The sequence below is a fragment of the Jaculus jaculus genome, chromosome 9, assembly GCF_020740685.1.
Source record: "Jaculus jaculus isolate mJacJac1 chromosome 9, mJacJac1.mat.Y.cur, whole genome shotgun sequence".
NCBI classification, from domain to species: Eukaryota; Metazoa; Chordata; class Mammalia; order Rodentia; family Dipodidae; genus Jaculus; species Jaculus jaculus.
The window spans coordinates 118,979,356-119,006,734 of NC_059110.1; the positions used below are offsets into that span (position 1 = coordinate 118,979,356).

The window sequence follows — 27,379 nt, forward strand, 5'->3', positions numbered from 1 at the left end:
AAAAAACAAAAAAAACGAAACCAACAACAACAACAAAAAAAACTTCAGGAAGGGCTGGAGAGAGGGCTTAGTGATTGAAGCGCTTGCCTGCAAAGCCTGAGGACCCACTTCAATTTCTCAGCACCCATGTAAGCCAGATGTGCAACATGGCACATGCATCTGGAGTTTGTTTATAGTGGTTAGAGGCCCTAGCAGGCCCAATCTCTCTCTGTCTCTATCTCCTGCTCTCTCTCAAATAAATATACAAATGAATAAATTTTTTTTTTAATGCAGGAGGAAGGAAGCCTGTTGGGGGAGAAAAGCCATCAACAGTGTTAACCAGCAGTGGACCCTGCAAGTTCTATGGCTGGCCAAATTTGCCAACTGGTGCAATAGTGGCATGTCTATTATGGGGAAGCCAACTACTCTCTGACTGGATTTAAGGCTTGCTCAGTAGGAGGGAATTCCTACTTGGTACTGAAAATCTAATCAAAAACCTATGGCTAGGAAGGTTATAAGCCCTAGGGGAAAAACTACTAGTGTTGTATAATTAAATGGATATATTATGCCCACAAAATCACCCTCAAATATTTATGTTTATTCCCATGTATTAATGCTACTCTCACTTTTGGTTAGAGAAGCTTCTCTTTTCACATGGTAGTGACCACAGGGTGACTCAAAACTCACCAAAGTGCTAAGAAGAAATAACAATAGCATGTTCAGCATGAAGTGAGACATCTCTACCATACTCTCCAAGGCTCAGGAAAAAAAAGGTGGCAGAAGGAATGTAAGAGCCAAAGAAAAGGGAGGAATATTTACAATACCTTCTTCCAGACACAAAGTGGCCATGGTATTGATGACCTCATAGTATCTGACGCTACCTACACAAGACCTGCATAACAGGAGGGGATAAATGATGACATCAAACTGAAAAGAGATTAGATGGAATAAAAAGGGATTTAGTGGAGGTGGGACTTGGAGGAGAGAAAATGGCACATAGTGGAAGGAGATTATGATCATGGTATACTTTGTATGTGGAACTGTCAATAAAAACCTTTAAAAAGGCTGGGGAGATGGCTCAGCAGTTAAAGCACTTATCTACAAACTCCAAGACCTCAGGTTCAATGGCCCAGAACCCACGTAAGCCAGTTTGCAGAGGCTGGAGAGGCCCTGGCACACCCATAGTCTCTCTTTCTCTCTCCTAAATAAGAACAAATATTTACAACAGCTTAAAAAATAGGAGGGACTGGGGAGATGACTCAGTAGTTAGGGTGTTTGCTTGCAAAGCCTGATGCTCTGGGTTTGGTTCCACAATACCCATGTAAAGCCACATGTACAAAACGACACACATGTCTGGAGATGATTTGCAGCAGCAAGAGGCCCTGGTGTGCCCATTTTCTTTTTCTTTTTCTTGTTCTAGCCCACACTGACCTGGAATTCACCATGTGGTCTCAGGGACTTCCTTGCGCACACTGTTGTGTGGTGTGCATAGCGTATGCACACACACGCAAAGGCCAGAGAATAGCGGGTATCCCACCTTGCGTTCTTCTGCTTTGTCTTCTTGAGTTGGACTCTCTCACTGAATCCGTTGCTGCTGTTTCCAGTCAGACTGGCTAACCAGTGAGCCCTAGAGACTCTCCTGTCCACAACCTATCCCTCCCTACCACGACCACAAGCCTGGACTTACACACATATGCACAGCCATGCCCACCTTTTTTTTTTTTTTTTAATTTTTACTTATTTATTAGAGACAGAGGGAGGGACAGAGAAAGGGTGTGGCAGAGCCTCTAGCCACTGCCAAGAAAATCCAGATGCATGCGTCACAACGTGCATCTGTCTTACGTGGGACCTGGAGAACCAAACCTAGGTCCTTAGACTTTGCAGGCAAGCACCTTAACCACTAACCCATCTCTCCAGCCCAATGCCCACCTTTTTTACATGGGGTGCTGGAGCCCAAACTCTGGTCCTCATGCCTGTGTGGAAATGCTTTGAGCCATGAAGCCATCGCCCCTACCCCTCTTCCTTGTGTTAAAAAAAAAAAAAAAAAAAAGGATGATGACCTTAAATACTTGAAAATACAAACTGAGTATTGGCTTGTGGCCTCCCATTCTAACAGCACAATGGGAAGCCAGGTCAGGAGGGGCAGCGACGCCCTCCGCAGCCATGTGGGAGAGAAGACGCGCTCTGCTTGTCTACTCACCTGTCCTTGTACACGTCCACAAGGTACGAGAGCATTTTGAGGACTCCTTCGACATCCTAGAGCAGTGAAGAAAAGGGAAGTAAATGTGGAGAAACTGAGTCATGACCTCGCTGCGCTTGCTGAATCCCTGCTGAGAAAGGTCTATGTAAGCTCCGGGGTAACCTCGCTTTTCCTTCTCCCCCAAAAGACTTAGAACGCCTGGGCACGAGTCTGACTTTCACTAGAATTCAGTCACATACAATTATACAATTTTTCTCTGTCCCCCAAAATGTAAGAGAGACAGCAGCTATGAAACACGTCATACCCAGAGTGCCTTCTACTTCTGCCCAGCAAAGCAAAAAATTAAAAAGGCTGTTGATTTCTTAAGGTCTGTTTACTAAAACATAATAAACTCAAGGAAATCAATCACTGCCCCTAGGAAATAACCCCTCTCCTGAACAACACCTCTCCTTTTCTTTCTGTTCTTGTGGTGCTGGGGTTGGGACCCAGAGTCCCATATACATGAGGCGAGCATTGCACCACTGAGCCACACGCCCAGGCCGGCTAGCTTTGAACCTGCAGCGTGAAGCGGTCAGCACGTGATGACGCACCTGGCTGTTCATGTAGGAGATATTCCTCAGTCCTTTCAGCCGGTACGAAATCCCCAGAACACAGTCTAAGACTCGAGCAGGCACGAGACTCAAGTACTCCATGCAGTTTTCCAAGTACAAAACCAAGCTTTCCAGAGGGAGAAGGCTGAACCAGGATCGGAAGAGATACTCATCCACATGCAGCAAGGCTTTCTTTTGATCCAGGAACTGGGCTACCTGGCTCCTGAGTGAAGATGGCAAGGGCTTGGTGAGATCACAACAGGCCCAGCTGAGATAAAATGGCACAAAGCCAGAGGGAGGTGGAGAGAGATCAGAGTTGAAAGACTTCACTGCCTCGTGGGAAACAACGGAAAGGCATGAATGAAATAGAAAGTAATCCAGGTGCACAAGGAATTCTAGGGTAGGGATGACTATTGAACTGTTTCTTTGAGACTACGTGAGGGCCCACCCATGGTGGAGTTGGAAAAGCCAAGCTTCCTATGGCTTCAGTTGGGCCTCAATTCACAAGGCTTTCCACCTACCAATAGGAGCCAGGAGATCCCCACTGGCAGAAGCTGTGAGTACCTGGAACCACTGGTTCCCCTTTCCTGCAGTGGACAGCCCACAGCAGGCTCAGATCCAGTGGATATCTCTCAGGTCTCAGCCTGACCCCAGATGGAATAGCCTCTGTCCCCACCCAGCACAGCATGACAAGCTGATTCACTGACTAGCAAAAGGGTTCCTCAAATCACTTCTCTAACTCCAGCCTTCAAACACTCTCCAATAGTCAAAGCTGAGAACAGACCTTGAATAGTTGGGTAGCTACAGTCACCAGACAACAGGCTGTCTGAAGTCATTTGCAAAGTAGCAGAATGAGAAAAATGACTTAAATGATGATACATTTATTAGAGACACAGACAGAGAACATGGGTATGCCAGGGCCTCTTGCCGCTACAAACTCCAGATGCCTGCATCACTTTGTGCATCTGGCTTTATGTGGGTCCTGGATAATAGAACCTGGGCCATAAGGTTTTGCAAACAAGTGTCTCTAACCACGGAATCATCTCCCTAGCCCAACAGATTACTTTTATCCTTTGATATTTGTGTGTGTGTGTGTGTGTGTGTTGGGGGGGTGGGGTTCAAGGTAGGGAATTGCTGTAGCCCAGGCTGACCTGGAATTGACTATGTAATCTCAGGCTAGCCTTGAACTCATAGCAATCCTCTTACCTCAGCCTCCCAAGTGCTGCAATTAAAGGCATATGCCATCATGCATGGCTATCCTGTGACTTTTATATATGCATGTTAAATTCCTAAGTCACTTAAATACTGAAGGGCTGGGATGTATGTAGCTCCGTGGTATAAAATTTGCCCATCATGCATAAGGCCCTGGTTTTCTCTATCACCACCATATCACAAGAGAGAGAGAGAGAGAAAAGAAAGAATGAGAAAAGACTAGAGAAGAGTATGTATCTGACCCCTTGTATCTGGAAATACTTTCCTATGCTAGGAGGAAGGTACTCCGACCTGGAAATACACCATGACCTCTGCTCTAGCCAGCATTGATCAGCACAAAAGCCTTTGGCCTAGCAGCCCCACTTGTAAGAACCTATGCCAAGGTGGGGCTGGGAAGCCTGAGGACCCAGGTTCGAGTCTCCAGTACCCATATTAGCTAGATGCACAAGGTGGTGCATGCATCTGGAGGTTTTGCAGTGGCTAGAGGCCTCAGTATGCCCATTCTCTCTCTCTATCTTCCTGCCTCTCCCACAAATAAATAAATATAAATACAAAAAAAAAAAAAAGCAACAGAATCTATGCCAAGGAGATAACTGGGCAGAGAAAAAGATGTGAATGCTGGAGCTGGGCAGGTGGCAGCTCAAGCCTGCTACCCGGAACCCCAGTGCCAACCTAAAGCCTGAGACCAAGTAACTCAGGGCATGTCTGTAATCCCAAAAGACCTACAGCAATGGAGACAGTCAGGCGACTCCCAAAGGTCATAGGCCAGCTCGTCTGCCCCTTCCCGTGGAAACAACAAGAACCTGTCTCAGACATGGCAGAGGACTATCACACCCCAAAGTTCTCCTGTGACCTCGGCATGTGCACCAACTGTGGCACTCACGTGCACACACACACAAAAGTAAAAATCATAAAGGAACAAAAAGAATGCTTATTAAAGCATTTTGTAAAATGAAATTGCAGAAAAAATCCAAAGGCCAACACGGAAACTGGGCACACCAAAGGTGGAGAACCCGTCAGGTTGGAACATATGGCTGTTGTCACCTGACCCCTGTCAGTGTAAAAAATAGGTCACAAAATACTGGCAGGTTAAAAAAAAAAAAAAGTTCTAACACAGAATAAATAACCACATGCTTGTGGTTGGTGTCCTTTTGAGTGTAAGAAACACAGACATGTCCCCTTTTGCCCAGAACTGGGGAATATGTACACCTCAGGTTCAACAACAATGCACAACTTTAGGTTGTTGACATTCAAATTTTTCCTTTATAACTGTTTCTACAATAATGTTAGAGGAAGCCTGTTCCTCGTGTCATGTGAGGCAGGAGTGGGTACACGCCCGAGTCCACAAGGCAGTGGGGAACAGAGCTTTCTTTGGAAGGGGTATTCCAGGACCCACCTCCCTCACAGCCACGCCACAACTTACTTAACAATAGCGTGTTCCCTGAACTGCACAAAGGAGATCCCTTCGAGGCCCGCCCAGGTGTCCTCGCGCTGGCTCACAGAGTCCTTCTTAGGTGGGGACAGCTGCATGCAGTAGTGCAGCACAGGCAGGACACCCAGCCAGCGGATGACTCCTGCCTCCACACACCTGTGGCACAGGTGTATCAAGTGCTCTGGCCACCTAGCAGGGAACAGAGACGCCACAGTCAATGGAGGATGACCTGTGTTCTGGCATCCCAGGAGAGAAGTGACAACCAGAGGCACAGAGCCCCAGAATACAGTCACTGCATGGATGGGAGGGGTCACTGCATGGATGGGAGGGGTCACTGCATGGATGGGAGGGGTCACTGCATGGATGGGAGGGGTCACTGCATGGATGGACAGGGTCACTGTATGGATGGACAGGGTCAATGCATGGATGGGCAGGGTCACTGTATGGATGGGAGGGGCCACTGCATGGATGGACAGGGTCACTGTATGGATGGGAGGGGTCACTGCATGGATGGGCAGGGTCACTGTATGGGTGGGAGGGGTCACTGCATAGATGGACAGGGTCACTATATGAATGGGCAGGATCACTTCATGGATGGACAGGGTCACTGTATGGATGGGCAAGGTCACTGCATGGAAGGGTAGGGTCACTGTGTGGATGGACAGGATCACTGCCTGAATGGGCAGGGCCACTGCATGGATGGGCAGAGCCACTGTATGGATGGATATACAGGGCCACTGCATAGAAGGGTAGGGTCACTGCATGGAAGGCTCAGGTCAGCCTGGGCTAGAGTGAGACCCTACCTCAACCCCCCTCCCAATAAAGTTCAAGGCCTGCCTGGGTTAGAGTCAAGGTTACAGAGCCAGCCTAAGGAACTTAGTGAGGCCCTGTCTCAAGAATCCCAAGAAGGCTGGGGATGCAGCTAGCAGTGGAGTGCTTGCCTAAGGTGCCAAGGCCCTGGGTTCAAGCCCCAGTACCATAAGAGCACCAAAACCATGATGGCTAGAATACCTGTGAAGTTTGACGATGTGGCCCAGGTCATCGTGAAGGGCATGTGGTGAGCTGGCACTCGGGGTCAGGAGGTAGCACAGTGAGGTCAGGTCATTCTCAGGTAAGTTCACGCGGACTACCTCCACCATGAACAGGACAATCAGGCCCATCCTCAGCTTACTTCTCACAGGGCAGCTGGCAGGCAGAGTATCCCCGCTCTTCCCTTTGAGGAAGGGCTCCATCTGCTGCTTCATAAGCTCCCAGAGATGCTTCCTCACCTGTCCCAGGAGGGAAAGGAGAGGAGTAAGCCATGGAGGGCCCACCTCAGAGGCTGGTTTCAGAGCAAGGACAGCTTCACAGAGGACTCTACCCTGCTTCCCCACCACTATGCCATCCCATCACTGGAGCACACCAAGGCTCAGTCAGCGGCCCTGTATGATGGGTATACCCATGAGAGCTCACAGTCACCTCAGAGATGGCAGCGGGTTGTCTCCAGGCCACAGGCCACACCACGATGTGGGAAAAGGAGTAGGGAGGGGCCCTGCCCTTCTTCCTGCTTTTCCCAGGCCAGAGCTCAGGACCAATGCCAGGGGTGGGACACAAAGGTGTCCCTTGGTAATTCCATCAGGTGCATGGGGTCTTCCTGGCCCCATCTGCACCTGGCCCAGGGGTCCAAAGTCACCTGAGTTCTAGTAGGTTAGGGATTTCACCTGCCCACCCAAAGCTGCTGGTAACAATGTGGAGGTGGGTACCTCTTCCTCTTCATACTGTAGACTGTACCACTTCTGCGGTTGGCCTTCATAGATCATAGGCACTCGGACCACAGAGTAAAACTGCTGGAACTGGGTGATAAAACTCTTCAAGTTCATGGAGTTCCAGGGCTGGAGGATGCTTAGGATGCGATTTAGCATGACCTCGTTCGCCATCTTCTTCCCTTTCACCAAGTCCTTCTTCATGAAGTCAAAGACATGACTCATAGTTCTTTGAAACTTAGTAGGAGGTCTCATGCAGACATCATCATACTGATGCCAGTCTAAAAGGGACAGCAAGAGCATCACACTGGAGATCTCCAAAGACCTGGGCTCCCCCAGAGGACAGAAAACCAGGGTGGGGCCAGTGGCACAAAGACAAAAGGGGAAGATAAAGATAAACTGGCCGGGCGTGGTGGCACACACCTCTGATCCCAGCACTCGGGAGGCAGAGGTAGGAGGATTGCCATGAGTTGGAGGCCACCCTGAGACTTCATAGTGAATTCCAGGTCAGCCTGGGCTACAGTGAGACCCTACCTCAAAAAACCAAAAATAAATAAATAAATAAACTGAGGCAATCAGACTCCCTCAGATGGTCAGGGGTGTCTCTATACATACATCCCAAGAAGAACGTAAAACCTGGGAGTAAGTAAGGGAGCAGCCCTGTGGGTGGAGTGCCTGCCTAGCCTACTCAGAGCCTTGGCGTCCAGCCCCAGCACCGCATAAAGCAGGTACGATGTTGCATGTCTATAACCCCAGCATATGGGAGGCAGGAGGTTCAGAGTTCAAAGTCGTCTTGGGCGACATAGGGAATTCCAAGCCAGCCAGGGAGAGCTACGTGAGGTTCTGCCTAAAAGAAAGTAAATAACAGGGCTGGAGAGGTGGCTTAGCAGTTAAGACACTTACCAGCAAAGCCAACGGACCAAGATTCAATTCCCCAGTACCCATGTCAAGCCAGATGCACAAGGTGTGTCTGGAGTTCGTTTGTAGTGGCTGGAGGCCCTGGCCCACCCATTCTCTCTCTCTCTCTGTCTCCTTTTCCCTCTCCAATAAATAAATAAATAATTTAAAATAATAATAATTTAAAAAAGAACAGGGCAACATAGTGAAGTTCTTTCTCTCCCTCTCAAAAAAAAGTTTACACAATAGAAAAAGCAAAGTCCAGGATGGTGGGCGCAGCTCATTGGCAGAGTGCTTACTAGTCTCAGCTGGGGCCCTAGGCTCCATCCCCCACTGCTAAGAAGAAACAAAAATCCATACTGTAAAAAGCTGCCGAGCTCTGCCAGGTGTGGTGGTGCACGCCTTCAATCCCAGCACTCGGGAGGCAGTGGTAGAAGGATCACTGTGAGTTCAAGGCCACCCTGAGACTACATAGTGAATTCCAGGTCAGCCTGGGCTAGAGTGAGATCCTACCTCAAAAAACAAAAGTAAAACAAAAAGCTACCAGGACTCTCCCCAAGGTGATAGCTGGGACTCCTCTTATGCTGCTCTAACAACTAAACTATGGATAAGGAAAAAGAAGTTAGGGCTGGGGAAATGACTGTGGATAAAAGATGCTTGCTTGAAGCCAGACACAAAGCATGGTGCAGGCATCTGACATTTATTTACAGTGGCAGGAAGCCCTGGAATAACTACACACACACACACACACACACACACACAAATAAATAAATAATTTTAAAATATTTTATTTATTTGCAGGGGGCAGGGAGGGAGGGAGGGAGGGAATGGGTGATCCAAGGCCTCCAGACACTGCAAACAAACTCCAGACACATGTGCCACCTGGTGTATCTGGTTTTATGTGGCTACTGGAGAATGGAACTTGGGACATTAGGCATTGTAGGCAAGTTATTTTTTTTTTTTTAGTCAGGGCTGGAGAAATGGCTCAGTGGTTAAGGCACTTGCTGGTAAAACCAAAGGACTCAGGTTCTATTCTTTTCCCCAGTAGCCACATAAAGCCAGATGCACAAGGTGACGCATATGTTGGCAGTTTGTGTGCAGTGGCTGGAAGCCCTGGTGCATTCTCTATCAGCCCCTTTCTGCCCCGCCCACTATTTTTCTCTCAAATAAATAAATAAATTGATTTGTTTATTTGACAGAGAAAGAGGGAGAGAGAGAAAATGGACACGCCAGGGCCTCCAGCCACTTCAAACAAACTCCAGACACGTGCGCCCCCTTGTGCATCTGGCTACTGTGGGTCCTGGGGAATCTAACCTGGGTCATTTGGTTTTGCAGGCAAATGCCTTAACCACTAAGCCATCCCTTCAACTACATATATATATTGGTTTTTGGAGGTAGGGTCTCACTATGGCTCAGGCTCACCTGGAATTAACTATGTAGTCTCAGGGTGGCCTGGAACTCACAGTGATCCTCCTACCTCTGCAACCTGAGTGCTGGGACTAAAGGTGTGTGCCACCACACCCTGCTCATAAAAGTATCTTTTTAAACAAGTTTCTGCATTTAAAAAGTCAGCTGATGAGCCTGGTGGGGGGGCACTGGGGGGAGCAGCTGCCCAGAAGGTCTTTCTCAAGAGCTCAGCAGTAGAAGCACACATGGACAGGAGCTTAAGAAATATGTGGGAAGACTCTAGTGACAAACAGCTAGCACTACTCAATCTTTCTGCAAAATGTCCTAGACAGCCGCCACCTGACAGTCTCCCTGGAGAGCCAGACCATTGCCTCACAGGCCCATCCGATCCTGTGGTAGACACATCCACCCACCACCTCTTCTGCCCATCCTGTCCTGTGGTACCACACATCCACCCACCGCCTCCTCTGCCCATCCCGTCCTGTGGTAGACACATCCACCCACCCATCCTGTCCTGTGGTAGACACATCCGCCCACCGCCTCCTCTGCCCTCCAGCCCCAGCCCAGCCATTCATCGTGCTTCTGTCTTTCCTCCCTTTTCTCAAGGTCCTTTCCTCTGTTCCTCACCCCGGTGAGATAGGTCAGGCCGCGCTAACTGACCACAGCCCTGCTTCCAAAGGCACAGCCAATGAGACCTGCTCCCCAAAGACTCATCCAGGCGAGAGACTCACGGCTGGGCACAGGAGACTCACCTCCCCCTTCCAGGAGGGACGACCTGACACACAGGTAGCGGTTCACGTGCTCGCCTTTCTTCTGCGGGTACTTGTAGATGAACTCATACTCCACACTGTCCTTGCCACTGCCTCGGTGAATAGTGTACTTATACGGGATGGATTTGTCCAGGCTCTGCTTGGGAATGACCATGCTGCCCTCGATGAGAAACCCATTCTCGTGCAGGTCTCTGGGAAGGAACAGAACATGGCTGCTCACTCAAAGGGCTTATCCAGACACACGTCAAGAAGTACAGACCCAAGGCCCCATACACACTTTTAGAACAGGGCACAGTATCCAGCCAGAACTGGGAAAAATCATTGCCATGGCAAAATATGGCAAATACATGCTGGAGAATGTGTGCTTGAAACCTTCATGTTCAACAGGCGGAAGCGGAGGCGGAGGCAGGGGGACCATTGCGAATGTGAAGTCTTGTCTGAACCACAGAGTGAATTCCAGGTCAGCTTGGGCTAGAGTGAGACCCTGTCTCAAAAACTCAAGAAGAGGGCTGGAGAGATGGCTCAGCAGTTAAAGGCGCTTGCTTACAAAGTGTGATGTCTCAAATTTGATTGCCCAGCACCCACATAAAACCAGAAAATGGTGCATGCATCGGGAGTTTGCTTGCAGTGTAGCAAGAGGCCCTAGTGTGCCCATTCTCTCTCTCTTCCTCCTTGCAAATTGATATAAAATATATTTTTAAGCTGGGCATGATGGCTCATGCCTTTAATCCCAGCACTTGGGAGGCCGAGGTAGGAGGATCACCATGAGTCCGAGGCCAGCTTGGGACTATGGAGTAAATTCTGGGTCAGCCTAGGATAGAGGGAGAGCCTACCTTGAAAATGAAACAATACGATCATTATAAATCGTTTATATGTATGGAGGTTGTCAATAAAAAGGCTTAAAAATTTAAAAGAGAGAGAATGGAAGAGAGGAGCAAGAAAAGAGAAAACAGGGAGGAAAAAAGGAAGAAAGAAAAAAGGAAGAGAGGAAGGGACTCATTTTCCAAAAGTTTAAGCATGTCCTCAATCTTTCTTGGTAACATGGTTACCGACGGACGCCGCCCGGAGGTGACAAGGTCGGCTCAAAGCCCTCAGTGCTCACTTGGTGTAGTGCATGTGGCAAGCGTCAGTCCAGGCCGGCTTCCCGAGGGCCTCTCCCCCCCTGACAAACACTCTGTGCGCGTCGGGGTTGTAGTCAAAGTCCTTGTCGATGATCGCGTGGAAATACACGGTGACGCCATCCTCTCGGCTCAGCGTGCTAAAGAGGGTCAAGAAGGAAATACGAGCTATGCATGGGCAGGTATGCACACGCCACCGCTCACACACATCACCCTTGTTTCTCTGCTGTGCGGCACCCCCAAGTGGAAGTGCCAGGTGTCCAGGGTTCAGACACACTGTACTCTGCAAACCACCTCTTCTCAAAGCACTGGAGATGATGGGGCACCAGGAAAGGAGTCTGATGTGGACAACTCTTTAGGGCCATGTTGGCAATGGGAGACCTTCAGGGACGATTAGGCAAGGAAGCTTGGACAGGTGTCCCCGCCTGGCCACCACCTGAGCTGTTCCTCCAAAGCTGACCTCACCAAGGGCACTGACAAGGCACAAGCTAGGCACAACCGGCGCTGGTGACCCCATGGTGAATGAAGTGGCCACGCCCCACCTGGAGGTGACCTGCGTTGCAGCCTTCTGGTTTCTCTGCTCCTTCTCGTTTTTCACAACAGCTGCATAATTTCTGCCGTTCCCTTCCGAGTGCTTCTGGTCTCCTGGCGTCACGGTCTTAGTTGCACCCATTGTCTTCCCAGCGACGGCTGAATTGCCCTTGTTCTCAGCTTCCTGGAGGAAGCAGCCAAACCTCAAAGTTTGCCACCCATGGCTCACGGCAGCCAGGGGCCATGGCCTTCCCTGCTCAGCATATCCCATGCCCCCAGGAGCCCCTCTCCAACCTTGTCCCTGACCTCTCTATCCCGCACATCTGTGGGAGCACCAGCTTCCCTATGTTCTGTGACAACAGGCCCACCACATTCCAATTCAGGGCCTTGGCGCATGCCATTCCCTGCCAGGACACTTGCCAGGTTCCCCATGGCTCAGGCTTCACTCCTGGTCTCTGCTCCCACAGCAAGCACCTTCACAAGGCCCTTGTCCAGCCATCAGGGCTGGGGGATGACCTCCTCTCAGGACATCAGCCAACACACCCCCTAGAGCCCCCTCACACCATGCTTCTCCGAGGTCCTGCCATGTCTGTCCCAGCCTCCGTCTGTCTCCCTCTAGCTTGGGAGCTCAGTGAAGACAGAGGCTTTGTCTGCTGCCCACCATGGCCCTAGCACTACAAAAACACTGGCAAGTTCACCAAAGGGAGGACGGGCTTCAGAAGGAGTGGCCGGGACAGGTGCAGAGGAGTCCTGCATCCCGGAAGCCTTCTGGAGACCAGGCCTCTCTACCTGGCCAAGCTCCTTGGAGGCAGCAGGACACACAGGCGATGCTTTCGGCTTCTGAGCCTCGTCTTTGGGTTTTCCCCTGGCCTCGTGAGCTGGATTCACTGGCTTGGCTGTGGCATCAATTGGCTGGAAGAAAACAGAAACCCGGGCTGGAGAGATGGCTTAGCAGTTAAGCGCTTGCCTGTGAAGCCTAAGGACCCCAGTTTGAGGCTCGGTTCCCCAGGTCCCACGTTAGCCAGATGCACACACAAGGGGGCTCACGTGTCTGGAGTTCGTTTACAGAGGCTGGAAGCCCTGGTGCACCCATTCTCTCTCTCTCCCTCTATCTGTCTTTCTCTCTGTGTCTGTCGCTCTCAAATAAATAAATAAATAAATAAATAAATAAATAAATAAATAAAAAAGAAAGAAAACAGAAACCCCCAAGTCACAATGATAAAAAGAAAGGGTCTGTGGCTCAGTGACTTCAAGGTCAGTATCAAGCACAGGTTAAGTAACCATGAGAGGTGAGGAGCATCCGGGAAACAAGTCCCAGACAAGGGCAGGACATTAGGACCCTCTCCTACGCCCCTCCTCCTACTCCATGTGTCTCCACCCACTCTCACACGCCATTCCCTGCTACTCACCCTGGAGGCTGGGGCCCCTGTCTGCGGCTTGGCAGTCATTGGTGCTTGGTCCCTGCACTCAGACTTGTTCCCTGTGGATTCAGGCAATGGGTCCTTCTGGGCAGCCTCAGTAGCCTTAAGGTGGCCTTCACAGACAGAGGGGATCGGGCCAGAGGACTCCTCTTGGGAAAGGCCTCTGTCTGCGAGGGCTTTGGAGGTGCTATCGTCCTTTCCTTCTGCGTGGCTGTGGGGAGCAGGGCTGCTCTGAGCCCCACCTCCTGTAGTCCGACCCTGCAAGCAGCAGCCGCCACCATCAAGGGAGCCGGGCCCCTCGGACAGTGTCAGCGCTGTGTCCAGGCACTGGCCGGTTGCACCACCATGCTGGGCTTGGCTCTGGGCCAAGGCTGAGTCCTGTGGTCCAGGGTTTGAAGGCAAGTTCAGACTACCAGGGCTGGTAGGAGTGGTGGACAAGGAACCGGGCTCTGGGGAAGTCATGCTCTGGCTCTTTTTCTTCCTTTTCTTCCTTTTACTCTGAACAGAAAGAGGTGCTCCATTGACACAGGGTGTGGTGCATGTACCTGGAATCCCCGGGCAGGGGAGGGGAGACAGGGATCCCCAGTCTTCTGGCTAGCCAAGTCAGTCACCCTGGACACCCAGCATCTATTTCTGTCCTCTACACTCACATGCACACAAGTGCACAAGCACACACACACACACACACACACACACGCATGCCACACACATACATATGCCAAGAGAGGCATGGGAGCTGGGTAGGGGGCCCAGCAGTTAAAGACACTTGCTTGAAAGCCTTCCGGCCACAGTGCACTCTCCAACACCCACGTAAAACCAGATGCCAAGTGGCACAAGGGTCCTCCGTATCCCAAGGTGCCTGTGGCAATGGAAAGTGGAGGCAGGCAAACCTGAAAGCTTACAGGCCAGCTTGAATGCCACACATGGAGTGGGGAAACACAAGGAAAAACCTGTATCAATCCGGCAAGGTGGAAAGAGAGAACAAAACCCCGGAGCTGTCCCCAAACTTCCACATGCACATCATGGTACACACATGCGTGCGCTCTCGCTCTCGCTCTCCCTCTCTCTCTCTCTCTCTCTCTCTCTCTCTCTCACACACACACACACACACACACACACACACACACACACACACACTTACTTCCTAGGTCTACTATATTCTGCCCAACACTTTCCTCCAGGGTCCCCTACAGCTCCTTGGGGACACAAGGCTCCATTAAATCCTTATACCTGGCACATACGTACTCTCACTCTTGGGCAGACTGGAGTTAAGAAATGAAAGGGGGTCTGGAGGGATGGCTTAGTGGTTAAGGCATTTGCCTCAAAGCCAAAGGACCCAGGTTCAATTCCCCAGGACCCACGTTAGCCAGATGTACAAGGGGGTGCACGCATCTGGAGTTCCTTTGTAGTGGCTGGAGGCCCTCACATGCCCATTCTCCCCCCACCCCCCTCTCTCTCTCTCTCTCTCTCCTTCTTTCGCTGTTAAATAAATAAAATATAAGAAAAAAAGAAAGAAAGAAAAGGCTGGGCAGAGTGGGGTGGCAGTGGTGCACGCCTTTAACCCCAGCACTTAGGAGGCAGAGGTAGGAGGATCACCATGAGTTCGAGGCCACCCTGAGACTACATAGTAAATTCAAAAACAAAAAGAAAAGAAAAGGACTGGATGACAGAGCAAGAAGCCAGTGACAGAGCTGAGCCACACTCTTCCTTCAGCCGCAGCAGACCTGAGCCACTCAGAATCTCTTCTGACAGGACATCCCTGGAGGACCCTTTTGGAAGATAGAAACATTCACAGACTTTCCACATGTGATGTTGGTGGCATATACGTGACATAAAAACCAGAATAAGTTAGAGGACAAGAGTGCCAGTTGCAGTTAGGGGTTCCCTGTGCAGGCTCCCAGGCAAACCTTCCCACCTTGGAAACCAGAAAGAAGCCTGAGCAGGAGCGCTAACTCCCTGGCTCCCCTGGAACTGAAACTGAAATATTGATCCAGTCACCACATCAAGTGACTCATAATCCCCTGAACCCTGCCAGTGTAAGCCGAGGGTTCACCACATACTCCAACAGCTCAGGATGACCCTGAGCCTGCCCCACACCTGGGGTTAAGTCATCTGGGAGAGGGAAACAAGAAGTCAGGCTAAGTCTGCACATGGGGTGGAGTTTCACTTGGATCCCTGGTGAGCTTACTGTAGAACTGCCCAGGTATCTGACTTGGGCCTTCAAACACCCCACAGAGCAAGTTCTAGACCTGTCCATGTGGCAGCAAACTACAAAGGAGAGGCAGTGAGGTTGCTAAGTGGTTAAAGGTGCTTTCTTGCAAAGCCTGACAGCCTCGGCTTGACTCCCCAGTGCCCAGAAAAGCCAGATGCACAAAGTGGCTGGAGTTCCTTTGCAGCTGCAGAAGGCCCTGACACACCCATAACCACTCTGTCTGTCTCTCTTTCTGTGTCAAATAAGAAAAAATTTAAAGTTTTCGAAAGGAAATTTAAGCCAGAAACGTCTCCAGGTTCCAAGGACAATCAAATCACAGGAGGTCCTCTCACTGCATTGTGGAGGCATACCAGGTATGCTCCCTTGAAGCCAGCCCAGGCCCATGCTGTGAGTGGAAGACAGCAATCGAAGGGTCAAGCTTATGACACCCAGAAGCCTACCCACCCCGTACCCTGAGACTATGGCCTGTGATAGGTCACTGGGTTCCCAAAGTTCCACAGGGGCTGCTGGGAGCTGAGTCTTCACCACACTCAGCCCGTTGGCAGAATCAGGGACTTTGAAGACCTTAGCCTAAGGGGCTTCACTGCCTCAGTAAGCTACTGCGGAAGCCAAGCCTTTGAAGCACAAGGACGCAAGGCAGTGACAGGACTCTAGTCCCACCAGCCCAGCAGCACAGCAGAGTCAGATATAAAGCGCCTTAATAGGAGGAGTGCCCAGGACAAAGTCAGTCTAGAGGACTCTGGGAGGTCAGAGGTCGTGCTACTCCAAAGGCCTCCTACAAGAGGAAGCCTGACAGCGCTGAGTCTGAAGGACGCAAAAGACGTAAAGGCCCGAGAATAAGACTCTGTCTTAGACCAGCCTAGCAGGCTTTGTAATCAAACAAGAAGGCACGCCTTTAATCCCAGCACCTGGGAGGCACAGGGAGGAGATGGTTGTGAGCTCAAGACCAGCCTGGGGCTACAAGAGTGAATCTTGAGTCAACTTGGACTAGAATAAAAAAAAAACTGAGGCTTGCTTCCACAACTTCCTGCTGAACTAAAAGGAAAGCCTGAGTTGAACATGGTCAAGACCCTGCCTAGCCTGCTCATGACCCTCAGGTCTGGAGCTGAGTGGACTCCAAGAGAGAGATAGTGATCTCAGCTGGTGAAGGCTGGTCCAGGGCTACATCCAAAGTCTGACGAGGTGGGATGTGAGCGGGCGAGCTCAGGGGGCTGCTTGACAAGGGAGGAGGCCTGCTGCAAGCCTCAAACTTTGGGCACAAAGGGTCAAGGTTGAGGAGTAATGAGAATATGGGCAACCAGGCATGGTGGCACATATCTGTATTCCAGCACTGGAGGCTGACACAGGAGGGATTGAGAACTTCAGGTCCACCTGGGGTACACAGCACTCCCCAGCCAAAGACCAAAGGAGAGCACAGTGAGCAGTGGCTGAGGCCAGGATGAGGGTGTGGAGGGTGCCAAGACCAGGGCATGAGGCCAGGATGGGGGTGTGGAGGGTGCCGAGACCAGGGCATGAGGCCAGGATGGGGGCGTGGAGGGTGCCGAGACCAGGGCACGATCCCGACAGGGAGCAAGATGGGTCAGTGAGTCACAGGAGCCTGAGGGATGGGGCAGCCAGCCACCAGACAGGGCTGGAGGAAGGCTGTGTGCACGCTGTCCTCAGTTAGGGTGGCCTCTTCTCTGGTATCTCCCCAGCACTTCCTCCAAGCATACTGCAGGAGGACAGAGAAACCTAGCTCAGTTTAGGCAGTTTCAGTTAGAGATTAAGACCCAGAGAGAACCAGAGATGCCACCTCATATGATACCTCATCCTGATACAAGAAAGGGGCTCTTGGCAGAAATGGAACTCCTGTCTGATGGAGACTGACCTGCATACAGCAGCCCTGCTGCCCACAGTCTAGTGAACCACCTAAGAGAAGGCCCAAATGAGCTGTTTCAGGAGGGCCGGCCCAGGTAGGTTGGCCCAAGTGGGCTGGCTCTGGGACCCGCCCTCCAAACCTACAAACCAGTCCGGTCTTCCCCTTGCTTATACAGACTGTCTTCTTCCTGTGGCTAGCTCCACTCTGCTTTTCCTAGCTCTGCCCAGTGCTCTTCAACTCCACCAGCTTCTCCTCCCTCAGGCCCCAGGGAAACACACGAGTCTGGCTTCCCCCCTCACCCCGCCCGGCTTCTTGTTTATTTATTCTTGTTTATTTATCCTTCCTTGACCCTCACCGCTTGCCCTGCTAACTTCCCTCTCATTTCTCCTCTGAATTTCTTGGTCTCTGCTTTGATATTTTCCCTCTTCTTCTTCCTTGAGCCTCACTGTTTGCATCTTAACTTCCCTCCGCAGGAAAGCACAGGGCAGATGCCGTGGGTGTTCCTTCCAGGTCTCCACGTGCTCCTAGATTCTGTCTTCCACATGCTTGTGGCTCCACGCCACTCTCTCCTTGAAAGCTGCAATTGTCTCTTAAATGAGCTTTATGAACTCCTCATGCTTGAGGCTCTACACCAGTGTTTCCCTGAAAACTTCAGTTTTTCTTTTTTTATATTTTATTTTTATTTGTTAATTTGAGAGAGGGAAAGAGGCAGAGTGAGAGAGAGAGAGAGAGAGAATGGGCGCGCCAGGGCTTCCAGCCACTGCAAATGAACTCCAGATGCATGTGCCGCCTTGTGCATCTGGCTTACATAGGTCCGGGAGACCTTTGCAGGTAAGCACCTTAACTGCTAAGCCATCTCTCCAGCCCGAAAAAATACTTCAATTTTTCTTAAAAGGAACCTTATAAACTATGCACTGCTTTCCACATGAGCGTGTTTCCTACTTCCCACCTGCTTATGATTCTGCTCCAGCCTTCCTTCCTAGATCCCAATCTCCCTTAAATAAACCCCACAATGTGTGATCTCTCCCTAACTTAGCTTAATAATTCATAATTTATCCTTTTTTTGAGGTAGGGTCTCACTCTAGCCCAGGCTGACCTGGAATTCACTATGTAGTCTCAGGGTGGCCTTGAACTCACAGACATCCTCCTACCTCCACCTCCCGAGTGGTGGGATTAAAGGCGTGTGCCACCACCCCTGGCATCCTTTCTGAATCTGTCTTTATCAGTTCTTTGTTAAAGGTAGGACAGAACCCAAACTTCATAAGGTTCATAAATTTGGAGGACCTCCTCCTCAACCCCAAATCCCTGCATCAATACCAGCACCAGAGCATTGCTCTGGACCAGGCTCCTGACAGAGCCGCGGGCTGGGCCGCCAACTGGAGCCATCTATCTAAGATCCTTCCCTGGATGTGTCCAAGTGACAGCATTGTGGGGTGAGTCTTAGCTCTGAAGGGAAGTGTCTGGGAGTAGGGTCACTGCCACCTAGTGGTGTCCCTAGGACAAGTGCCAGCCCCTAGGCACAGCCAGCACCGGAGGAGACACTGAGAACAGAGCACCAGTGGCTGCTCATGGAGGGAGCAGGCTGCACTTCAAGGACCTTCCTGCAGGTACCGGTGCAGCCTCCATGCGCCGGGCAGGCCCTGGAGAAGATACCAGGCCATCCCCGCCTTGCCCACTGCCTCAAGTCTGAGTGGGGGGCACTGCGGTGCCGCAGCCAGGTTTGGAGAGCCAGAGTTCCCATGTAGCTCATGACACACTAGCCAGGCAACTCTAGCTGCCCTACAAAGCCATCGTGTGCCTGCTTCCCCGCGTACTAAATGGAAACAGGTAACCCTAGGTCACAGGGTCATCACAAGGATAACCAGATGGGACAAAGCAGGTATGGATTGTAGTGACCTGTCCAGCACGTGCACGTGCATAGAGCCATGGCTCTGCTGTGACCAGGTATCAGTCCCAGCAGGTCGTGGGGGATGCAGAGAAAGGGCGGCCAGTCCCTTACTCCCTCCACACGCTGGGAGCGGTCCCACAGCTCCTTCCTCTCTGCCCCATGGTCCACGCAGGATCAGCTCGGCTCTGCTTGGGCTCCTGGATGGTCCATGGGCTTGAATCCACCATGGACTCCTATTGTGAGGACAGGGCCTAGCCAAAGCCAGGCTCATGACCTAATCATAGCTAATGATTTAAAGGAAAAAGAGGCCACCAGAGGAGGCACCCTCTTGTCCCCTGAACAGTGCAGTGGCAGGTGGGTAGTTGTGGAAGCCATTATGTGACACAAGTAGCTAGACACAGCTGTTGGGAGGCAAAGAGGCCAGGAAGGCAGTGGCAGACAGAGGAACATGGACTCAGGACATCGTCAATGCCAGGATCAAGGCTCACCTGCAGCCCGGGCTTATCAGTGCTGTGAGCAATACATTTCTTTTTTTTTTTTTCTAAATCAATAAAAATTAGGTAGATCAATTTATTATTTTTTTTGATATTTCACAAGTATTTGGAAAGGGCTATTTGACAAATCTCAGCATTAGCTGCCAACTCTACAGACATCTTTAACAAAAAAGGCATTTACTCTTGGCTCTTTTAATACAGGCCGAGTGTCCTATTGCATGACAAATGGCAGAGATGCAGTCACATTTGATGGGATAGTGTTAAAAGGAATAAGAGGGTTTCCAACTGCCATGTGATTAATATAACATAATAACATAACACACACACACACATGAATGGTTGTCACAACCACCAGTGAGTTCTACAATGAAGCCCCTAAGTCTACCTACTTAGAAGGCTGAAGACAATAAAACAGAATCAAAATGCTTTATCTGTAGATGTGCCAAAGAGGTTCCTTGGATCTGTTTTACAAGGTGTCATGGGGAGTCAGGGAAGGGGACCTCGGAAGACTGGCAGTGCGTGCTGAGTTCAGTGAGGACAGAGGCTCTTTGTTCAGATCCAGATGCTTCAGAACAGCTAAAGCCCAAAGCTTGGTATATGGGGCAGCATGGCCAGCTCACCAGCCCGTAACACCATTTAGGAAGAGCCAACAGTGGGCTTCAGGGCTGCACCGGGTGGAAATGGTGGAAGAGGAAGTCAAAGAAGGAAAACAAAAAGAATACGCTTAAACGTTGGGAACGTGATGAGGCCACCAGGGACACTGCTTTGGCAGCACCTGCTTCTGATCACCAAGCACCAACTTCAGAACACAGCTCTAAGAAGACGCCATTACATCTGGACTGAGGATATGTGTGATTTAAAGTATCATTTCTTTAACCAGTTCAAGTTGGTTATTCAGTTATCTGCACCCAAAATATTCCTGTTGATTGAAACAATCAGACCTCACATGGGGTTGTTCTCATCCCATTCAAGTAAGAACATTTAGGTAAATCCATGTTGCAGCCACCTGGATGACACACGTGTCAGGCTTCTGAAGACAAAAGCCACAGAAGGCCAAGGCACAGGACAGGAGGACCCCACTGTGGTCCATCCCTGGCCCTCAGACATCTTACAAGCACCGCCTCCACCTTTTGTCATTAGATGGCGGCAGGCAACATATGGTAGGAGCAATTGCCCACTGTCTACCCCAGAGAGGGAGGCTCCAGCCTGCCTTCCAGAAGGCAAGAACAGCTGGCGCACATGCCACGTCAGGAACAGGACACTCTGAAGAACCAGGAAGGCAGGCAGACTTCAATCTGTGGATGGGAGACCTGCAGGTGCCCAGACAGGCTGGCTGTGCTTCCACCCCTCACCCATGAGACCACCTGACCCGAGAAAAAAGCCATCACCCAGCGGGTAACACTGTTAGGGTTTGCAGATGAAATATCCTGCAGAAAAAGCACGTGTCCTGGCCACTTGGTCACCAGCTAGTGGAGCTGGTCTAGAAGATTCTGGGAACCTTGGGAGATAGAGCCTAGCTGGAGGAAGTAGGTCACTAAGAGTATGTCCTTAGAGACTGTTTCTTGTCCCAAGCTCCTCTCTGACTCTCTCTCTCTCTCTGTCAGCTTCCCATCTGCCATGAAGTGTACATTCTCTGCCACCTGCTCCCACCACGATGTTCAGTCTTCCCACGAGCCCAGAAACAACAGAGGTCAGGATCAGGGGCTGCACCCTTTTTTTTTTTTTTTTTTTTTTTTTGGTTTTTCGAGGTAGGGTCTCACTCTAGCCCAGGCTGACCTGGAGTTCTCTACGTAGTCTCAGGGTGGCGATCCTCCTACCTCTGCCTCCCGAGTGCTGAGATTAAAGGCATGCGCCACCACTCCCTACTGCACTGTCCTTTTAACTATGAGCCAAAACCAACCCTTCCTCCCTTTAAGTTGTGCATGTGGTGTTTTCTCACGTCGATGAAAGACTAATGTAGAAAGTAACAGGGAATTTTACAAGCACCATTCTTGGCCGTAGGAAGCTACCCTTCGTTTCTTTTCAATAGAAGGGCTTCAGTTAAGCCTATAAGCTAGCTACACGTCTATGGTTGGTTAGAGAAAGACAGACATCCAAAGGAATGACAGGTCAAGGTTTGCACTCCCAGAAACACACAACGAGCCCAGCAGTGGTGTTCTAGGGACATCTGTGGCCTGTCTGCGGGATCTTGGGCTCAGCCTGGACACCTCCTGCCTGGTCCTGGCTCAAATGGCTCCCATGGGCCTGGCCACCAAGGCCTCTCTGTGAGAAGAGTCCTGTGTTGCCTATGGCAATTTAGGTGGAGGAAATGTCAGCTGACGTCAAAGGAGGATGTTCCTCAAGAAAAAAAAGCTGGGTGACAGGACGCGGCAAGAAGGGCACACACGACACAACCGAAAAGTAGCAAGATGGTGCCTGAGTCACAGCCAGGTCCACCACCCAGGCGTGGCCCAGGGGTGGCATTTGAAGTGTGCCGCTGGCTTGCTGGCTTGCTGGCTTGCAGGGCCGGGAGGGAGGTGGTGTGTGTGACCTCAGATGCATCTGTGTCCTCACGGCGACATCCTCCTGTCTCCCCTCCCAGGGCAGACACCAAGCAGCTTCTAGCTCATTAGCTGCGTCAGCAACGTCCACAGAAACCCCTGTGACTGTGGTGAGGGCCTCGCAGACGGAGAAGACACTGCGGGCCTGTGTACACCTATCGACCCTGCAGAGCCCAGAATGTGCCCGTAGCTTGGAATAGTGGGCTACTGTGTGTGTGTGGGGGGGGGGGGGTGTGGGGGGCAGCTGATGATAAGGGAGCCCTGAGGAACTGAAGAAAAGAAAAACAAGAAGCATCTGTAGCAGGCTGCTCAGCGCCCTTGAGCTTCCCTCCTCTTCACTTCAAAGGTAACAAATTCTGCTTTAAAAAAAAAAAAACAACAACTCTTTTTCTATTTTATTTGTTTATCTATTTGTGAGAGAGGCAGATAGAGAGGGAGAATGGCCACACCAGGGCCTCCAGCCATAGCAAACCAACTCCAGACCTTGTGTATCTGACTTACATGGGAATCGAACTTACGTTCCTTAACTACTGAGCCATCCCTCCAGCCCAGATAAATTGTGTGTGTGTGTGTATGTGTGTGTGTGTGTGTGTGTGTGTGTTATATAAACTCTACTTAACAGGTTCAAAGCAACCAATCATTATATGAGCATCACCCTGAATGGGAGACCGGGAGACTGAAGTGAGTGCACTGAGCGGCGGCGGCGCAGTAAAAGCTGCTCCATTACACGGTCACTGCCTCTTGAGGTGCGACCCCCACCCCCTCACACAGGGCAGTTACCCCATGCTCCACTACAGCACACCCACAAGCGGCTTCACCTCAGTGAGCCCCAGGCAGGATGGCCCCTCACAGGCACTGAGTCAGCTCCTAACACCCACCAAGGGCTATGACCAATGGCAGGAGGGTGTAAAGAACCCAAAAAATGGTTCCCTCAGGTGCTCAGAGCAAGTGTGCAAGAGAGAAGGAGCCCCTCAAAGACAGGCTCCCACATCCCACGCAGGCCCATTTAGGGTCTGCTCCCTGGGGCTTCCAGCTTCTGCAGATGCAGCGGCACCGGCGCAGGAAGGGACAGGTCACCCTGCTCCCACGGTGGCGCCAGGCCGGGCTTCAGAGCCTGCAGAAGTCAGGGCTGCAGCCGGGCCAGTCACCAGGCACCCACACCCTCAGCCCATACCTTACCATTCCACAGGCAGCGCCAGGGGGCTAGCTGGCTCCTGTCACTTAACCCCAAGCAGCCCAGCAAAGGGCCTGTCGGGACCCGCCCCGCTGGCCACACCGGCCGCTTCTCTCCCCTCACTGCAGAATGCTCAAACCCACTACCCGAGAGGAGCGAGAATCAGCAACGAGCACCCTGATGGCCGGCACGGAGTAGCCACCAAAGAAAGTGTCGGTGGAGCCGGTCACCCCAGCGCCAGGAGAGGTGACCTCCCCTGTGCCCCCACCATTAACTACGACACCCCACTGTTCAGGGTGGCCCACTGAGTGGCTCACTATCTTGGTTCCTGAGGCCATCTCCCTCACCTCCCAGTGCTGGGGCATCACACTGCACTTATCCATTCCCTGAACGCCTGCACCACACTGACGCAGGATCACACAGACAGAATGAGGAACACACATGAAAGCTCCCACAAGACAGTCCCCAGAGATGCCAGCCTGGGGTTCAAACCCCAGTACTCAAGTAAAGCCAGATGCAAAGTGGTGTGTGAGCCTGGAGTTGTTCTGTAGCAGAAAGAGGCCCTGGCATACCCACACATTCTATCATCTAGCTATTTATCACTTATCTATCTACCTATGTATCTATCATCTACCTATCAAAATAAAAATATTTTTTAAATGTTTATTTATTTATTTGACAGAGAAAGAGAGGGAGAGAAAGAGAGTGACAGAATGGGCGTGCCAGGGCTTCCAGCCACTGCAGACAAACTCCAGATGCTTGCGCCCCCTTGTGCATCTGCCTAACGTGGGTCCTGGGGAATCGAACCTGGGTCCTTTGGCTTTGCAAGCAAACGCCTTAACCGCTAAGCCATCCCTTCAGCCCCAAAATAAAAATATTTCTAAACAATAAAATGAAATTGCTAAGTTTTCAGCTATTAAAATTTCCTCAGAATTGTCCTTTGCTTTACTTTTTTTTTTTTGATGTGTGTGTGGAGGGGGTTGGTTATATGGTACACACACGTGCGTGCAGGTGTGCGTGGGGTCGGTTATATGGTACACACGTGTATGCAGGTGTGCGTGCGGGTCGGTTACATGGCACACACACGTGCGTGCAGGAGTGCGTTTGATCAGTTACATGGTACACACACGTGTGTGCAGGTGTGCAGGGGCGGATGCAGAGGCCGGAGGAACACACTGGGTTTACCCGTGCACCGCTCTTCCACTTTAGCTCCCTGAGACACAGTGTTTCACTCCACTTGCAACCCAGTATTTTTCAGTTACACTGGCTCAGCAGGGAGCCCAGCAGACCTCCTGTCCTCACCTAAGGTTACAGGCCTGTGCAGACATGACTGGCTTTTTTTTTTTTTTTTTTTTTAACATGGGAGCTGGGAATGAAACTCTGGTCTCCTGCTTGCACAGCCAGTGCTCTTACCCTCTGAGCCATCTCTCCAGCCCTCTTTCCTCAATTTCTAAGATACAGGCTGTTTTGTTTATTTCTTTTGAGACACGGTCTTACTATGGAACCCAGACTGACCTCAAATTCGTAAACTCATGATCCTTCTGCTTCTCCCTCTGTTTGCTGCTGTGAGAATGTACTACCAGCCCAGTCATCATTCAGATTTATATTTAGCTTTGGGGGGGGGGCTTTCAAAGTAGGGTTTCACTGTAGACCTGGAATTCACTATGTAGTCTCAGTGTGGCCTCAAACTCACAGTGATCCTCCTACCTCTACCTCCCAAGTGCTGGGATTAAAGACGTGCTCTACTACACCTGGCCCAGCTCAGCTTTTGGCATCATGTAGCCCAGGCTGTCCGCAAACTCACATGTAGCCGAGGCTAGCCAATCCTCCTGCCTTTACATCCCAAGAACTGGGATAACAGGCATGCGACATCACACCTGGTTTACATATTGTAGTGGCTTGAATGTGACTGTGTATTCCCCCCCCACATAGCCTCAGGCATTTTTTGATAAAGATCCAGCTTCCTGCTGAAGTCTCCAACTGGAGGAGTCACTGGGGGTGGACACAGCAGTGTGAGCTCTGGGCTCATGCTTGCCGGCATTTTGGTGTGTGCTGGCTGGTGGTCTCTCTCTGCTTGGATCTGTGAAAGGGAGCCAGGGTCTTCTGCCACGGATAGAACTTTCCCTGGATCTGTAGGTTGAAATACATCCCTTCCCCATAAGCTGTTTGGTTGGATGTTCCTCCCAGCTGACTACCCACCACTCATACTGCCATGAAACACAACTGTGCGATACTTTGCCCACACTACCTGCCTTCCGTGATCTGTTTACTGCATTCTGAAGCAATTAGTTCTTTCTTCTAAGACTTCTTCTGGTGACAAATAAACTAATCTTTTGTTTGCTTTCTAGAAAATTGCCACCCAAATCACTTTCACATGTTTCCCCAAGTGTACACACGTTGCCCAAACTTTCAACATTCTCCAGGGTCTCGCCTTAGGGAGACCCTCCCTAACAAGGAAGGGCTGGCTCTCCAAGGGGCAAGACACAAGCAGGCAGGCACCTCGCATTCCACATACATGCACTGTATGTATACCTTAGGACAGCACACACTGAAGGACTCAGGAACCAGATGGACGCCATGACAGGCTTCAGAGTCCTCAATAGGCCTACGTTTCTGTTTCCCGGCAAGGTCTAAGTTTTTATTTTCCAGTAAGGATGGGCTTAACAGTTACTGGATGGGCTTAACTGGAAACTGACTACGCCATACATTCCTGTAGTCGTAGATAAATTCAATTCCCCTAGCTCCAGCCCGCCAACTTTGCCCGCCAAAATCCTAAGCCAACCAGAAGAGTACACTGTTTAAGTCAACCAATCATGTGCCCATCCCCTTCTTCTATGTTCAAATCCCTATAAAAAGCCTACCCTCCCGCTACTCGGGGCTCTTGTACGGACCCACTGTGTTGGTGAAGTCAAGAGACTGAGCTTAAGCCCGAATTAAAGCTCCTTGCCCTTGCGTATGTGTTTGGTTCTCCTGTGGTCGCTGGGGGCGCCGAGAACTGGGCATAACAACACCACACCAGAATCCTGCTTGCCTGCTGTCACTTCCTACCCTAGCTGGACAGAGCACACCTATAGCAACAAGACAGCAAGGGGAACTAAGCCAACCTACCCCTAGCACCAATGAAACCACAGCAGGGAAGCACTCCAGGCGCAGCAGAGGACGGGAGGCGGGGCAGCTTACTTACTTTTTGGGTGGTCCAGGATCCGTCAGTAATGGACTCCTCTGGGTTTTCCTGCAACTCACTGGAGCCCAGGGACAAAGGAGGACCCTCTTCCTCCTTCAGAGCTTCCCCTGGCTCGAGCTCCTCCTCTGGAGCGGCCACCACCACCGGCTTGTTCTCAGGATCTACATGGACAGATGAAGGTGGTGAGGCAGACCAGGGCAAAAAGAACAAGACCCCAGAAGAGCAAGTAGACCCTGCCAATGAGTATGCTCTGAGAGGCCAGCCCCAGCCCCACAGGCCTTTCCTCCTGTCAATCAGGAACAGGTCCAGGTTTTGTAGAAAGAGGCAGGTGTCATTAGCAAAACTATAGCAGCCTACAAGTAAGCAAGATTATGTTTATTCAGTATCCGGAAGCAGTTTGGCAGCAAGACATTAGCACCTACATGTAAGCAAGATTATGTATATTCAGTGTCTGGGAAGCCCTTTGGCTGGCCTTAAAAGTCTTTTGTACTGAGAAGTGATTGAAGTGCAAAAACTCTATAACAGGAAGGTGTTTTTTTTTTTTTTTTTTTTGATAGAAACTTGTGTGAGACTCATGGAACTTTTGTCCACGGAAAAACTGTAAGAAGATATAAAAAGGAATGGTGTGAAATAAGCCTTGCTTCAGTCCTGGCTTCAGTCCTTGCTTCAGCCCTGGACTGGAGTCCTTGCTTTCAGTCTTTCTCCTGTCTTTCCTTAATCCTCACTTCCC

The 27,379-nt window shown here is 50.7% G+C and overlaps 1 protein-coding gene across 1 annotated transcript in view; it reads right to left on the minus strand.

The window, feature by feature from the left end:
* Rnf213 (ring finger protein 213) overlaps window positions 1-27,379 on the minus strand; it is a 118,527-nt gene that overhangs the window by 81,868 nt on the left and 9,280 nt on the right. Inside the window, exons 2-12 of the mRNA XM_045159438.1 lie at window positions 26,650-26,810; window positions 13,288-13,797; window positions 12,668-12,790; window positions 11,890-12,062; window positions 11,332-11,487; window positions 10,212-10,420; window positions 7,156-7,436; window positions 6,425-6,681; window positions 5,405-5,602; window positions 2,770-2,992; window positions 2,180-2,235 (exon numbers count right to left, since the gene is read on the minus strand). Of these exons, the coding sequence (XP_045015373.1) occupies window positions 2,180-2,235; window positions 2,770-2,992; window positions 5,405-5,602; window positions 6,425-6,681; window positions 7,156-7,436; window positions 10,212-10,420; window positions 11,332-11,487; window positions 11,890-12,062; window positions 12,668-12,790; window positions 13,288-13,797; window positions 26,650-26,810 (2,347 nt within the window). The remainder of the gene's footprint in view (window positions 1-2,179; window positions 2,236-2,769; window positions 2,993-5,404; window positions 5,603-6,424; window positions 6,682-7,155; window positions 7,437-10,211; window positions 10,421-11,331; window positions 11,488-11,889; window positions 12,063-12,667; window positions 12,791-13,287; window positions 13,798-26,649; window positions 26,811-27,379) is intronic.